This window comes from Cheilinus undulatus, linkage group 22, assembly GCF_018320785.1.
Source record: "Cheilinus undulatus linkage group 22, ASM1832078v1, whole genome shotgun sequence".
In the NCBI taxonomy this organism is placed as follows: Eukaryota; Metazoa; Chordata; class Actinopteri; order Labriformes; family Labridae; genus Cheilinus; species Cheilinus undulatus.
The window spans coordinates 9,004,073-9,020,410 of NC_054886.1; the positions used below are offsets into that span (position 1 = coordinate 9,004,073).

Sequence of the window (16,338 nt, forward strand, 5' to 3'; positions counted from 1 at the left end):
TACTTATGCCATAAAGGGCTAAAATGCAATATTTCTCATTAAATAATAAACATAAATAATAAACACTACCAACTTTGCACTTTATATTAGAAGGTGAAGAACTGAGGCACATTTAAACACATTGCTGATATGTACAGTGGATATATCGTCTGTAAATGCCAGTAGAAATTTTGAAATCTGTGGTGCAGCTGGAGTCTGCATGATGGAGCATGTTTGCACTTCACGGCTAGAAACGTCTTCGAATCCCCCATGGACATGGCTGCTTGGTGTTTACATGTTCTCCTTGTGCATGGTTCTCAAGCTTCCTCCCACAATCCAAAGACATGCTCATTGGGAAATTTTTTTGCTCTTAATTGCCCATAGATGTGACTCTGTATGCCAGCCATGTGATGGACTGGTGACCTTGCCCCTTGTGCAATGGCAGTGCAAGGCCCCTGCAAGTCCAAAGGAGATAAGGGGTGGAGATTATATAATTTGGCTCTTGCATAACTATAATTGGCTTTATATGATATCTTTATTATTTAAACAGTTTCAAATAGATTAGATTAAATAGTATAGTTGGCTTGCAGAATGGTGCTAAAGTTACCCCAACCCCAACCTGTGGATCTTTTCCTTCATCTTGTTCCCTGATTTCTCTCCCTGATTGTCCTGTTGTCATTAAACAAAGGAAAAAATGTTATAAATTAAGTCAGAAATATTGTGCATGCGTAAAGGATCAGACAGATTTCTTAAATATACATAGACCTGTAGACACTGCTGCACCCACCTATCTACTCAGTATCACTCGGGCTATTAATGTAACAAAACATTTTATTTCCCCTTCTGCTAGTGGTTTGAGCCTTTATGTTTTTTATTTTTCCCTATTCTGTTAATTTGAGTCGCATTTGAAGCGTGCGTTAATTGCGCTTTTATTTTGTAGTACGAGCACCGGATGTGGGCCGCTGTAGGTAAACTCTGACTTGCCTTCGGTCAAATAATCCAAGAGTGAGAGTAGAGAGCGACACAACAGCAGGTCGAGACGTCTCTGTCAACTCCAGGAGGGAAAACTGGGCTCCAAACAGAGAGGAGGAGAGACACCGAGCTCTGACTGCACCCCGGAAGTCATCATTCAGTCACTTAAACTTTGTTTTCCTTGTTGACACTTTGGGACACGGAGAGGAGTGACAGGATTTGTGGAGAATATTAAAGGCTTTCCTGGTTCCTAAGTCTCCACGCTCACCTGAACATGGCTTCAACGACCTGCACGAGGTTTACCGATGAGTACCAGCTCTACGAGGAGCTGGGGAAGTAAGTTTTTATATTTTATACATATTTAAACTTAAATTATCAGTCAGTATTGAGGGTTTCTGCTCCGCGCTTACACTATCGATGATGAGATCCAGCGAAAGAACTCTGAGCGACCTTCGCCTACCTGTTCTTACCTTAACGCGTGTTGGCAACGTCTTCTCACTACTTCTCACTCTGAAATCTAAAGGTTTGCTCTGAGTTTGCTTTGAAACTAAAGGAGAGGGTGCAAAAACAAAGAAGAAACGTGAATGATCACGCGTAATCCTGCTGTTTGTCTTAACTTTCTGAATGCCTTCTCCCTGCGCGTTAACGCCCATCGCGTCGAGGTGACACTGGCTCCAAATTAAGTTGAATAACTTTAAAGAAACAAAGCTGAGTTCAGTGGAAGCCATGCCGAATATTTGTCATGCTTCTGACACTTTATTATAAGTTAAAATTGATGCTTTCGGTCGTGTGTATTTAGAGTGGTACAAAGGCAAGTGAAAACAAGCAGAAATGTGAACGGAGTTTGGTGTTGGAGTCATGCAGCGCAATTGCGCATCTCTCTGAGCTGCAGAGGAATTAAAAGGAAGGTCGATTTATACAATGATTTTACTGCTGATTTTAAAAAGTGACATTTTCATTGAAAATTCCACAGAAAAAACAGCGCGTAACCTGTCAAATATGCCTATTTTATCCACAATAAAAGTGAAAATAATCTAGTAAATGACCTTTATGTGCTCTGGAAGGTATGCCGAATACTTCAGTATGATGTGATCGCTTTAAATTAGTTATAGGTAATGCACCAGCAAGCCTTTTACTTTAAGTAAATACCAGGATGGACTTGGTGTTTGAGACCAGTCCAGCGTAAATACGCATCACTCGGATTACAGACTGACTGCTTAATGCCTTACCTGTTTAAAAAAGTGGACATTTTTAACTAAAACATTGGTAAAAGCAATGGAAAGCATACTCAGTTAATAAAACCTGGTTTATTTAAAGGGCTCCAGCTGTGTCTCCAATGCTATATAGCAGGCATGTCAAAACAAGAAGAAACTGTATGGAATTTAGTGCAAGTGTCACAGCAGGTCAGCAGGGGAACATCTCTCTTGCTTGTGCATGATTTCTTAACGATAATGTGTCTTGAATTCTGAACTGATTGGTTAAATTCAGACGTATTCACGGCTGCAAAGGAGCGGTAGAGCCATTTATTGATTTTCTTTACCAGCTTAAAGAACAGGAGAATATGAATCTCCAACCAGGTTGTTCAGACAATGTCGCACCCCTGGTGGTATTAGAGGGGGCAAATAAGGGGATCACCCCCCTTGGTGCCCTGATTTTATTTAAATAAAATTTGGAATTGCCCTTTTGGATGGCCCTTTGGAAGAAAATCAATAAATGACCCTGTGAGATTCCATCTTGGTGGGCCAAGTTTTTTTTTTTAAAAAAGGGCTTACTTGGAGACATTTAAGTTGTCAAAGTTTGATAACTTATGGTTTTGGTGCTCTCGTAGTGGCCAGTTTGACAAATAACTTTCTAAGTTGACCCCAGGTGGCAAAAATTTGACAAACTTGCACACTGGTGCCTCACAGGTGTCCTTTATTTTAGTACTTTCACTCCTGCCACGTCCTTCAGAAATATCCTGACCTAAAATCTTTTGAAGTTCCAAGCAGTCAAATATATTTAATGATTATGTCACAGTTTGAATCCCAGATGGAAAAAAGCACAATTGAACAAAGAGCCAGGGCAAAACAAACATTTTTAAAAGGCCTAGTACTACAGAGGGATAAGCGTGCTTATCTTATTTTACTCCATTTTCCCAAAAAGCATTGGAAATTTGGTAAATTATTGAGGATTTTCCTCATTATCCTGGGAAACAATCTTTGTTATCCAAAGAAAAGAAGATAAATATGTAAAAAAAAAAAAATCTTCAGACAAATGTTGAAATTTACTTTTCTTCAAAAGTGGCATGTATGAATTTACTGGATTTTCACCTAGGGTTTCCATACAGACTTTCTGTCACTTTTTTTCCCTGGCACACATTCCTGACCCACTGGAAAGAGCTTCGTGACCCATTTTTGGGTCCCAACCCACCACTTGAGAACCACTGATGGCTTTTAACACATAGACAAAAAAGCTACTTAATTACAGCAGCTCCTCTGTTTGTCTTTTCTCCTTAAATTTGAAAGAAAAGTTCCAAATCAAGATGCTTTTCTGGAACACTGAAGATGTTGTTTTAAAGAAAAAGGAAGGTTTGATTGCTGTCTGAGGAGGGATGTTTAAAAATTTAGTGTAAACTGGTCTAAAACCTTTTTTCAGCACATTTGGGTCACTAGGACAAGACGGTTGAGGCTACTTAGATCATTTTTACTCATAATGATTCCTTAGTTGAGTTTAAACAGTGCTTTAGAATGAAATTTCTTCGGACATCTCTTAATGGGGTTAGACCATGCTACTGATAAGGATGCAGGACAATATTAACCTTGCAAAGCTGATGGATTTGCCAGACTCCATGTCTGTCATCAGGTAAATCAATCTTGAGAAGCTCCAGTCCACAACGTTTGTGCCAAAATGGTTATTGTTCTAACCAATCAGAGTCATTGAGGAGAAGGAGGCGGAGGCTATGGGCGGGGTTTTAGTTGGACTTACAGCCATTTACAATGGCTGCCAAAAGTGCTGTTATTAGCTTGGATGTAGCTTTAGCATTGGGTCAGTTTTACTAGAACAGGACCACTTTTCTGTATGAAATAAAGAAAAGCAACAACATTGAAAGATTTTCATGACAGAAAGGATGTCTTCTCTCTTCTCCCAGTCTGCTGTGCCATAGGTTTGCAATCATTACAGGTCGGGTCTGCTGCTGTATCCAATGGCTGCTGCTTAGAAAGTGACAGGACCAATCAGCATCGAGGGGCAGTACTTTTAGGCGTGGTGGAGTCGTGATGTAAGCAAGCAGCAGCAAGAGCTGGTGCAGTTATGGCGGAAGAGACTAGCATGGATGCTAAAGCGCCAGTTTTATCAGAACTTGACGACATTTCTTTGTTAAAAGAAGAACAAAGAACGGCATTGAGTTGTTTTTTTTATTCAAAAATGACAAAATTTGTGTACTGACATGTCTATAGTCCTCATGGTTCGTGTTATGCTGTTCTATATAGAGTTTATTCCTCGGTAGCGGCTACAGCGTCATGTGTTTTGTTGCTCTGATTGGCCCATAAAGATGTGATACAGAACGTTCATCCAATCACTGTCCAAGCTTTTTTTCAAAGGCTCTGCCCTTTCCCAAACACTGTCTATCAGTGGTTTACCAGATGGATGTGTGAAACACATCCATCTGGCAAGTCAGGTTAGTCTGCTTTGGCATAGGTTTTCAATCATTACAGGCCGGGTTTGCCGCTGTATCCAATGGCTGCTGCTGTGGTAGCAGTTAGCTAGGATATAGCTTTAGTGTAGCGTCAGTTTTACTAGAAAAGGACCATGTTTCTGTATTAAGAATTACAACAACACTGAAAGCTATTTCATGACAGAAAAGATGTTTTCCCTTTTCTCCCAGTCTGCTTTGGCAAAGGTTTGCTGGTGTATCCAATGGCTGTTGCCGTGGTAGCCGTTAGCCCTGATGTAGCAGCATCAAAGCTGGACCACATTTCTTATTAAAAGAAGACACTGAAAGCTTGTCTTGACAGAGAAGATGTTTTTGCATGTCCCCGACCGGCCTTGGCGTCAATTTATTCATGAGACACTCCACCATTAGCAATCTACGGCAGTGGAAGCCTACTAGGTTTGAACCTAATCTTGTGTACCAATGAACCAAACCTGCACAAAATTCCTATCATTTCGTTATGAGTATATTCAAGTTGACAATACAAGAAAGTTTGAGTACACATGTAACATTAAATGAGCTGAAATAGAGCCTGAAACAGCACATGCTTCTGATGGCCACATCAAACTCTTGATTACTTGAACACATCCCTTGTGTTTTCTGCAGGGATCTTTTCTTTATTAAAACGTATGTGTTGTGTTTTCTTCTGATTGTTATTACCACAGTGCTGCTCTTCTGCACAAGAGACTCTCTTCTGCATCAGAGCATTAAACTGATAATTACAGTATGTGAATATAAAGGGTGATTACGCATCAGTGGTGCTGTGAGCTCATACTTAAACATTGTACAGATTCTCCTTTATAGGATCCATGATCCTCCTCCCTGTTTCTCATCAGCTAAGAGCAGAAACAAATCACTGCAGGTCCTCTTGTGAGCCGCTCTGAGGGTCACTTTGACTGTTTGAAATGACAAACTTCACGTAGATAATATCTGCTGTGGCTAATTAGTGTTAATGTCTCTGCTGACTCAATGACAGACCAATGAGAGACTGGTGTTCTGTCTGAGTGAACAGCTTTCTGCAGACGCTGCCTCCATTCACCCTGGTAGTAAACTGCACATTAAGAGCTGTGAGTTTTTGGTTGTTAAAACTGCATCAGAGCGAGACATCTTCCCCTGGTTTCAGTAGGAATCCGTCCTTTGAAGCTGTCCAATAAAAACGCTTCTCAGCACTCACAGCATATTCAGATTTTCTTTGCTAGAACTTCCTGTCTTACCAGTTATAAGTTAGATTCACAGCACTGGGGACGTCCCTCTCTGCAGAGTGCAAACAATGCTCTCACACCTCCTCGGAAAGATTTCCTGAAAATAACCACTCATTCCAAAAATATGTAACTGAAACACCAAGTCTTTAAATGACTGCATCCCTAGAGATTTCCTGCTGGCCCACATTCTCTGAAAGTTTAGGTAAACCAGCACATGAAGTCGCCCCATCATTGAGGATTCTCAGACTTCTAAACCAGTTTTTAACAACATTCCTGCAGACACAGTGGTGCAATCACTGATATAATAGTCAAACTGATGAATGACTGTTAGTCTAAGATCCCCATCTGGGCAAAGTACCAACACACTGATTGATTTATGCTTTAACGGTTTAAATGATAAGTTTGTCATTGATCTGTAGTCAAACCAGCTACAATATTTAATCCAAAGCAAAGAAGAAGAGGTCTTCCAAAGGTGAATGAATACGGGGTCTCCTAAAGTACTGTAAATAAAAAGTCTTCTACAGTTTAAGAAAGATATAAAATTGCTCTAAATTTGTCTGAGATCTTTATTGGCAAATAGTCCGGGTTTAGACACTTTGCATGCTGCAAAATGTGTGAAAACTTGAGCTAGAACAGCCCCACATTCAGTCACTGATATTCATCACAATGCTGCGATTGTCCAGACTAAAGTCTGAGAGGAGTTTCCCAACGTGTTTGTGCTGCTGATGACACCCACACCAAATTCCCTTTTCACTTATTTTGCTTCCCTGGCTCACAGTTACATGGACATGCTGATAGGGAAGAAACACTGGAGGCTAGTTAGAACAGCTGCTCTTCATGATTAATTGTTGAAAAACCTAAAAATGCATGCATCAAACAGGAGCTTTAGCTAGATTTGATAGACTTCTGCTTTGACGCTACACCATCATAAGCACTACATACGGTGTATTTTTTGCATTGTGAAATACCCCGCCAAAACGCTTGTTGGTGGTGCAACTTTTATTCCAGTTTCTGGTCCAGTCGCCCCGTTTCCTGCATGCTTGTGTGCAGGAAACCATTGTGACTCAAATCAAGCATTTTCTGTTGGAGCTGGAATACATTATTGATCATCATGATTATTATATTGCAGTTATTGCAAAGAAGAAAAGAGAGGAGACATAGGAGGAGTTTTTTAGGGAGGCTCATGTTAGGCTCTGCAAACCAATGATGTATGCTACAGCACAGAGTCAATGCAGAAGTATAAATCAGACTTAAAGCTCAGACATCTGATGTTAACAGTCTTTTAATGCTGAAACAAACCATTACAATGATGTTTATGTTACGTTAAGAGATGCACTGACTGGGACAGTCACACACTTATGCTTAATATGACAATTTAGCTGATGCCTATACTGATGCTTTTAATAAAAAGCTTCTTCTTTTCTTTCACATTTCACCCCAAACAGGTCAGTTTGCCAGTTTTCCGCCTTTTTCCTACAAAAAATCTCTTATTTGATTCAGCAGCCAGATAAACCAGATGTCAGCAAACAAGACAAGGTTAAAACCTAGCACATGGCTGACTGCAGCTATCAGGAATACCTGTTGAAATGCCTGACCGAATTTCTGGCAGAGTGATTTGATTTCGGGGTGTGTAATTGGGATATCTCTTGTGTCTGTGGGTTGAGAATTGAAGGACCCTTAAAGCCCTGTCTGTAGTAAACAGCTAACCTCCCAGATAGACTGTTTTGTATCTCCAATTCGTGAATATATTTTACATTCATGTGGGAAAGCTCCCATAGAAAGTGTTTGGAAAGGGCAGGCCTTGTTAAAAAATTCCTGTAAGGTAACTGGAGAATATCGTCTGTCATATTCATGACGAGCCAATCAGAGCGACAAGACAAAATACATTTGCCAATGCACTACTTTTGAACTGACAGGCTAGCGCTGCCGTAGATTGTTAACAGCGGAGCTTCTCTGTGAGTAAAATTGATGCCAAGGCCAGCATGAAAAAAAATCACCTTCTCTACCAAGACAAGCTTTTGGTGTGGCTCTTTGCTCTTGCTTTTAAAGGAAATGTGGTCCTATTCCGATTAAACTGCTGCTGTACTACAGCTAAAACTGAGCTAACGACTACCATGGCAGCAGACATTGGATACACCGGCAAACTCCATCGTAAAACTCACAAACCTATGTCGAAGCAGACAGGGGGACGAGCAAAAATATCTTTTCTTTCATGAAAAGCTTTGATTGTTGCTGTCTTTCTTTGTTCCATACAGAAGCATGGTCCTGTTCTAGTAAAACTGACGCTATGCTAAAGCTACATCCGAGCTAATCACCACACCTGGAGCAGCCATTGTCAACAGCTTAGAGCAGGGGTGTCCTAACTTTTTTCACTGAGGGCCACATACAGAAATACATAAGGATGGTGGGGCCACTGTCATGGTCCCTCCCTTTAGGTTATTTAAAACCGCTATGCAAAGTTACTGAGTATGTCTAAATAGTTAACAGCTGACAAGGAAAATCATTTTGAGGATTTTGGGGAGGCCAGTCAGATTTTAGGGGGCCCTGTTCAGCCCTGGCTACCACTGGCTCCACCCCTGGTACTGTAATCCATCAAGGGGGTTATAAATCAAGATATCATTATTTTGATTGAAAATGTGTTCACTTTTTACAGTGTTGTCCCAATTTAGTTATGATGAGAGCATAAATAAATGTTTGTCAAAATGTTTGTTTACAGAATTAACATGGTATTACCAGCATGTGCTGAAACTATGAAGTTCAATGCAGTCAAGCACAATGTTCATGTTCAAATGTGGGCCATGTTTCATTTTGTATCAAGAATTTGCTAAGGGCCAATCAAAATTGGACTGCAGGCTGCATTTGGCCCTCAGGCCATGGTTTGGACACCCCTGGCTTAGAGTATTGTGTTGTATAAAACCACTCACAGTACAGCTAACTCTTTCCCTGTCACTGTCACGTACTTATACCTTCTTCATGTGTTTTGTTTTGCCAGTTTCTCTTCTTCTTCATTGGTTGTTTAAAGCGGTTAGCTAACATGTTCTGTCGCCTAAATTGGCGGGTAATACTGCCTTCCATGATGACTGTTTTCTCCCTCCAGTCCACAAACTGTAGAAAGAATTCAGACATGTTCGCCATACCGAAACTGTGACCATTTTGGGATGAACGCAAATACCGTTAGACCTCTAGTGACTAATTAGCATTCGAGCTAAGGCACCACTGACGCAGTGAGTGTATGGCACCACTTCCTGTTTTCCTGCTGCAGGGCTAAATTGATTTTTTCCTTCATTTTATGGGTCATGCAATTTTACCATTGCCATGTTATGTAGATTTTATACATTATTATAATTGTATATCCGTTTCAAATATCAGTTATCAGTTCATTAAAAGAAAACTTTTGACAACAATCATAATATACTTTCATGATTTCAAAAAGAAGAGTTAGAAAGTGCTCTGGATGCAAGTTTTAATTATGTAGCATGAGTGGTGTGCAACAAATCCAAAGAAATCTGTGTTGCAATGTCAGAATTACATTTAAAAGAGAAAGATGATGACAGTTGTGCATCCATTATTTATAACTACAAGAGGATCAGCTTTTTCTCAACACTTAAAAAGTGATTTATGGTTGCATGTTTTGCCAAACAGTGTCTGATGTAGAATTGTTTTGCAGGGGAGCGTTCTCAGTGGTGAGACGTTGCATGAAGATTTCCACAGGGCAGGAATACGCCGCCAAAATAATCAACACTAAGAAGTTGTCTGCCAGAGGTGAGTAATTGTCTTAACTTCAGAGAAACGCTGCTGTCATGGATCACGCTGCAGCTGTGTTAACTCTTTTGTGAACCCTCGCTGTCAAACCCTTTCTTTTTGACCCACTTCCTTTCTCTCTCTGACTGTACGTGTTTGCACGCCTCTGCCTTTCACATCAGTCATCGCAGCGGTCGCTCACATTCAGCCACAGATTCCAATCCACTTTCACTTTCCATTTTTCTTTTCATCAAGGTGGCACCAGCATGAAGTAGGCCGTCAGCTCTGTCTGTGACTCACTGAGCGATATGAGCCTCATTTCTGATGAGATGTCCCTGACTCACAGCGCTGTCTTTTACATCCAAAAACATGCCCCACTGAAGGCTCAGATTCCTCTCCTCCTACTGACCTTTATTTGTGAATTTGTTCGGGGAGTAATCGCTCTCTTTCTTTTACCTTCTCCACCTGTTTTCATTTGCTCCATCATTATGTGTGCAGCGTGGGCCGCCGCTGCCTGGATGCTATGGCAGTGATTGATTCTGGCATGAAACCCTAACGGGCTGACGGGAGAGCATGACGCACAAAAATACACAAAAGGAGAGAAAAGGCTTGAAAAGGAGTGCAGTGGCGCTGACAGATGTTAGTGTCTCATGGGGAAGATGGGGGTTTCCTCACAGCTTGACGGAGAAGGAAGGCACAAACAGAGCTAAAAATAGAAACACTGAATATTCATGGTGGTTGCTATGCCTCCACCCTGAGGTATTTTGTCCTCAGGTTGTTGTCCACCTGTCCATCCATCCATCAGTCTGTCTGCGATATATCCAGAATGCTTTGGGAAATTTTCTTCAAAGTTTGCATGGATGTCTGCTCTCTTTTGAAGGTCATGAATAGAAGGTCAAAGTCATTTTCTTCCCTTACTTTCAATTGGAATATCTCAAGACTGCTTTAAGGGAATTTCTTTAAATTTCCACAAATGTTTGTCCAAACTCAAGCAGGAAGTGTTACGATTTAAGAGGGTCAAGTTCATAAGGCCTCATGTCTTTGCTTGTGCTCATCAAAAGACAATTGGAGGGATTACCCTTAGGCTTTGCACAAGAATCTACTCTAAGACAAGAATTAATGTTTTTGTCTTTGTTTTCATCCTTTGTGTGTGGATGTGCTATCTCAAGAATGCTTTGAGAGTTATACCACTTTCCATCACCACCTTATCATCACTTTCCCCCCCTATTTTGCCAATATCGCCACATTGTTGCCACTTAAAAGCCCTTTTTTGTCCATTTCGAACACTTTCCATCATATTTTTGCCAATTCTAAACGTTTTTTTGTCACTTTCCACCTATTAATGCCTCACTTTACCCATTAGTGCCACTATCAACCAGTTTCTACGCCCATTTTTAGCCATTTCAATAACATCCAAATTTTTTTCTTCCCATTTCACCAAAATCTCGACTCCTTTTTGCCACTTTAAACTGATTTAGGACACTTTTTAATCCCCTTTTACCACTTCTTATGCCTGTTTTAGTCACTTTAACCCATTTTGCCATCATTTTTCTTTATTTTTGCCACTTGTCACCCATTTTTTCTACTTTCAAAATCCCATCTGTTACTATTCAGGTTAAATATCACAGCTTAACTTTACTATTGACCTTGATTTTGCTGACCTCCATGGTCCCCCAGTTTGGCTGGTCCCATGAAAGCTCTCCCATTTATCCCCCTTATGGGCGGCCTTGTCTGCACATGACTGTTTTTGAATGTTCATGGCTGTTCAACCACCTTCAGGTGCAGTGGGGGTCAAATGATCATATTTCCTGTTTACTGACATCAAACAAAAATGGAAAATGCTTTAAAATCACACTTTCCACTCTCATTGCTTGTGAATGTGGCTTTGTTTTCATGCTATCGGGACAAGAATAGCAGGTGATGAAATCATGCCAGCGTAATTGTTGACCCCTAAGGGTTAAGTTTACCGCTGTTGTATATAACAGGCTGTAATAGATAGTCTCTTCAGAGATTTCTTACTGCAACAAGACTGGAGGATTAATTAAAAAGATTGTAGAGGTCAAGGTGATAAACCACCACAGCCCCTCGTCTTGACCCACCACTGCACTATCACTGTCCACCTTACACAGGCATTGAACCCTCAGGCGTTAGGTCTAGTTACAACAATAACCTGTTCATTCATGACAAGGCCTCATGAGGAAGCTTGAAAGAGAGAGGAGGATGGTTTCAGGGTGTAATTATTGTGCCATTCCTGCGGAGGTGAGGAGAGAGAGAGGAGGGCAGATGTTTATAGAGGGGAGTCCATGATTGATTCCTCGCTGGGATTGCTTTGGCTGAATGCCTGGGCAGAGCGAGCCGCTCTCACCTGAAGGAGAAAATGAGGCTGAAATGGAAACATGAGATGAAGTAGAGCCACTCTCCGAGGCTGGGTGAGCGTTCACAGAGGCTCTGGTGTTTGTACGAGGTGAAGGCTGACTTCTCAGGAAGCAGGAAATAAGTTTAATTGGTCTGCTGGTATTGTGAAGGTTTTCTGGAGGGGCTTTTAATCTTTCTGAGGCCACGGAGTGACCTTAAAGAAAAAAGATGCAGGTTTATTATACTTGGTATCCAACTTCAGAGTTTTGCTCAAGATCTCTTTGATAAACTGAGTTTTGTCCTGCCAAAGTTTAAAACTAAGGTGTGAACCAGGATTTTTCTGATGGTAGGAGATGCAAATTTGATACTTAAAATCAATCAGGATCAATACCACAGAAACTAAAGAAGTTTAAGGCTGACAATATTGTTTATTTCTTTATTTTCTTAGGTTTAGTCATAAATATTGGAACACCTTCTCTTCCTCACAGCACAGGATGTACATTGCCACACTCATCCAAACAGCTCTCACTTTGATTTGAGTGAGAAGCAGAGCACATCACATCGCCTAGATGTGGTCATCTCAAGCTAGAGTGTTGCAGCTGCATCACAGCATGATTTTAATTGTGGCGTGCATGTTTGCGTGATATTATTAAGTGGTATTTTTGAAGTTGGGTTGTAAAGGTTCTTGTCAATAGTAGTGGCATTATCCTGCAGAGGTTCCGGGGGTGTTGTCCCTTTTAAAGAGAGCCCGCTGGAGGCACTGGCAAGGAAGTTTGGCTATACAGATGTTACAGTTACTCTGCATAACTGGCTTATAAGTGCACTGAAATGGAAATTTTGCAGCATTTCTTTTTCTGTTTGGCACTATTTTGCATTGCAACCTCCAGCTATGTATTCTTCCACCTCGGTATGTCGCTATGTCCTGATCGATTGTTTGGGTCTGCATTCTGCAAGCTTTTTTTTTTTTTTTTCCTATTTTGACCTAAAATTTGCAAAACTCAGTGAACAAAAATAAGAATTCTGAAGAGATAGGTCTGTTGGTCTTGTCTCCAAATCAAACGTAATCTTACTCATCTGATTGCTTTTTAAAGCAAATATAGGCCAATATATACAGCCATTTTAGGCCAATATTTACAGCTGATATAGGCACATGTTCACAACTAATATTGGCTAATATTTAAAGCTGATATGACCAATATTGAAAGCTCTTTTAGGCTGATATTAACAGCTGATATAGGCAGATGTGTACAGCCAGTTTAGTCCAATATATGCAACCAACAGCTATTTACAGCTGATGAAGGCTGATATTTACTGCTAATATAGGCTGAAAATTCAGCCTATATAGGCCAATATTTACAGCTGATGTATTGGTTATAAATATGGGGAGAATATTTTCATATCCCTCGATGCTGATATCATGTCTTTAATATCTTGCATCCCTGCTGAGGACAAAGACGATTGATTTATTTTCCTTGCTTATTCTAACTGAAGAGGGATTCTCTTCAAAATCTGAAGGCTGTAAGGCAGACTCTAAGACCTGGAGATTTAGCAAAAAGAAACTTATGGGAGCATATGCAGTACTCATGAAAAAATACATTATATGGCAAATTAAAATGTTTTAACTGTGACTGTGTCTAGACCAGCAGGGCAGGCCATGTCAGCACTTCCTGTCCACCACTGTCTACAACCAATCTTGGTTACTATTTTGATCTCACAGCTCTGTGGTCACCTCTTCATCTCGTTAACCACAGAGCTACAGTCGGGCTCACCATCACTTTTTATAACCAACCACGCAATGGCTAAAGAGTCCCAGTGTCACTGTCACTGAAAAGATGATACAGAGATAAGTGTGGGTCACAGATGTATAAATAGAGCAATACTTCTTCTATTTCTGATGATTTTAAAGCTGTAAAATGCACTTATGCCCTCATACTCAGTAATGACGTGTTTTACTGTATTTCCTCATGACAGCGGTGCAGACACATCATGCCTGCAGGCTCTCAGATACAGTAGAGCAGTGTCCTGCCAGAATGACGGCTGATGATATTAAAGCAGGCGGGCTGAACTGAAGGTCACGTTCAGCGGAGGGAAACCCCAGAGTTGAGCCAGCTCTGCTGCTGCGTCGTGAGGAGAATCCTAAACGGGAAGCTTCATCCTATCAGGGATGTTTAAAGTGGCGTCACTCCAAACACAGAGAGCTGCGTGATGATGGGAGCTCCAGGGGCGACGACGTGACTGGACTCCTGCTGAAATACAGCAGCAGGGACAGAATTTACTCATGGTTTCCTCAGCGGTAGGAAGCTTTATGTGGACTTTAAGTAATGAATTATGTCAGTAGAAGTTTACGATTATAATATATTGAAGTGAGAGCTCAGCTGGAGGTCACGCCTCCACACAGAGGGATGATTAAAGTGGGCTGATGATAAAATGTAGAGGTGATGCAGTGGATAGAGAGCAGCATCACTGAGACTCTTTTTAACTCAGCCTTTTCTTTGCACCCTGAATGTAAAATATGTCTGACACAAGGCTGAGTCATTTTATTATTTACGCTGAGTTATACACAGAGATTTGTAGCACATATTTTTATGCCTCCAGACCATCAGTAGTGAGGCATTATGTTTTTGGGTAAGGATGCACCAGTCAGGCACCTAATGAGGCGGATCATGTTTAGTGATTAAATTCCTAAACTCATTTAGTGGTTGGCCAGCCTATCTAACTTTGTAGAGTACTGGGACCTCCTACAGGGGGCATTGTAACCTGATAAAAGGAGACTAAAAGCCATCCTTATTCAGTCATAACATCCTTTTACTCCCTCTGAAGGCTAATATCACAGATTTAAACAATGGGATGGTATTTTTAACTAACAGGACTTGCTGCAAAGTCTGGGTGCACTTTTCATGACAGATTTCAGCAGATGAGGAGGATAACTGTTCTGCGGCAGATGAAGCCAGTGTTGTGAGTCCTCATGCTAACTGCAGCAGCGGTAAAGTTTTTTAAAGCCCATGTTCACAACAGCCGATACGGTTGTAGCTCTGCTGTTACACAAATGCCAATGGTATTTTTCCTATCACTTTAGCCAGTTGAACTTATTTAACCCTTAAGAATACTTTTAATATCCTAAGGCATTTGTCCCTGATGACAGAAGATGTCAGCTTCCCAAAAAACGCTGTAAAAATACTATATATTTATAGTTTCTTCCACTTTAAACGGTTCAGTCTTTTAATACTACTTCAGCCTAAAATATACATATCAGATATTAATTATATTTTGGACATTTTAACTCTTTAAAGGCCAGTGTATTCACACAACTCAATAGGGACACATTTAACATTTCAGTAGCAAGGCATCCTTGCAGAAGACATTTAAAAGTGGGAAATTTTGCTGCATGCTGTGATTGGGAAAAAAGTTGCGCCATCTGTTGGACAAATATGAAAATCAAAAATTGAAAGCTAGGTGTCCAGAATGAAATCTTAACATAAAAGAATGTATTTGATAAAGCTGAGATAAATTTAGGATAAAAAATGACATTTTCAATTGTTTTTAGAGGGAACCCTGCATGATCAGACATGTTGGATAGATACTGGTATCTCTCATATGTATGTTAAACTAAAACTTCTCACCAGATATCCTAGATATCAGCATTTTGAGTAAGTCTGAGCTTATAAAATCACCAGGAGGCTGCATTGTTTTGGTCTGGTCACTGTCACTTCTCGCTGTTCTTATGCAGTAACCATTTTTCAGACAGTTTTTCTGCTTGCAGCTGTTGCTGCCATGACAGCTTTCATACCAGACAAGAGTTTGCTGCGTGTTGGTTTTGTCTCCTTGCTGTCAAAGCTCTGTCATTCATCCAAAGTTTTACCTCAATAAAACTCCCTACAAGGGATTTGATTCAGTGTATAGTGGAAGGATGCCGGGAGCTTTTCAAAATTAAAGAGTTATGTACATACGAAGGGAGTTTCTCCAAAGGAATAGGCTTTTACTTTGAAAAGCACAAACCAGAAGTGGTTTTGTATTGGGCTTATTTTTTCCTGCAACATTTTGAATTGTATGGAAACAGAAAGCTTCATAAAGAGTAGAAGTTTGGGGGGACAACTTCATTAAACAGACACGTTTTAGCTTGTGGCCTTCATCTGGTTCATCAAGAAACAGATTTCAAACATATTCTACCGATGTGGACGTACATATTTGCTACAACAAGGCAAATATGGCTCTTTATTTATCATTTTCCTGTCTAGTTTGACAGATAACCGCTCATGATGCAATAAAATATAGAAGAAACCTAAAATCTCAAAATTCTGCGAGCGTGAGACGAGCAGCATCTCTGAGATGCAGCCCTAGCATTGGCTGCCTGTCAGAAACAGCGGTTACTGCATAGAAACAGTGAAAGCACTGCAGAAATGT

The 16,338-nt window shown here is 40.6% G+C and overlaps 1 protein-coding gene across 6 annotated transcripts in view; it reads left to right on the plus strand.

Moving 5' to 3' along the window:
• Positions 1–999: 999 nt before the first annotated feature.
• camk2d1 (calcium/calmodulin-dependent protein kinase (CaM kinase) II delta 1) overlaps positions 1,000–16,338 on the plus strand; it is a 131,074-nt gene continuing 115,735 nt past the window's right edge. For all 6 annotated transcript variants that reach the window (XM_041779152.1, XM_041779155.1, XM_041779153.1 and 3 more), the window contains exons 1-2: positions 1,000–1,287; positions 9,509–9,603. In XM_041779152.1, coding sequence (XP_041635086.1) covers positions 1,226–1,287; positions 9,509–9,603 — 157 coding nt within the window. In that variant the 5' untranslated portion in view covers positions 1,000–1,225. The remainder of the gene's footprint in view (positions 1,288–9,508; positions 9,604–16,338) is intronic.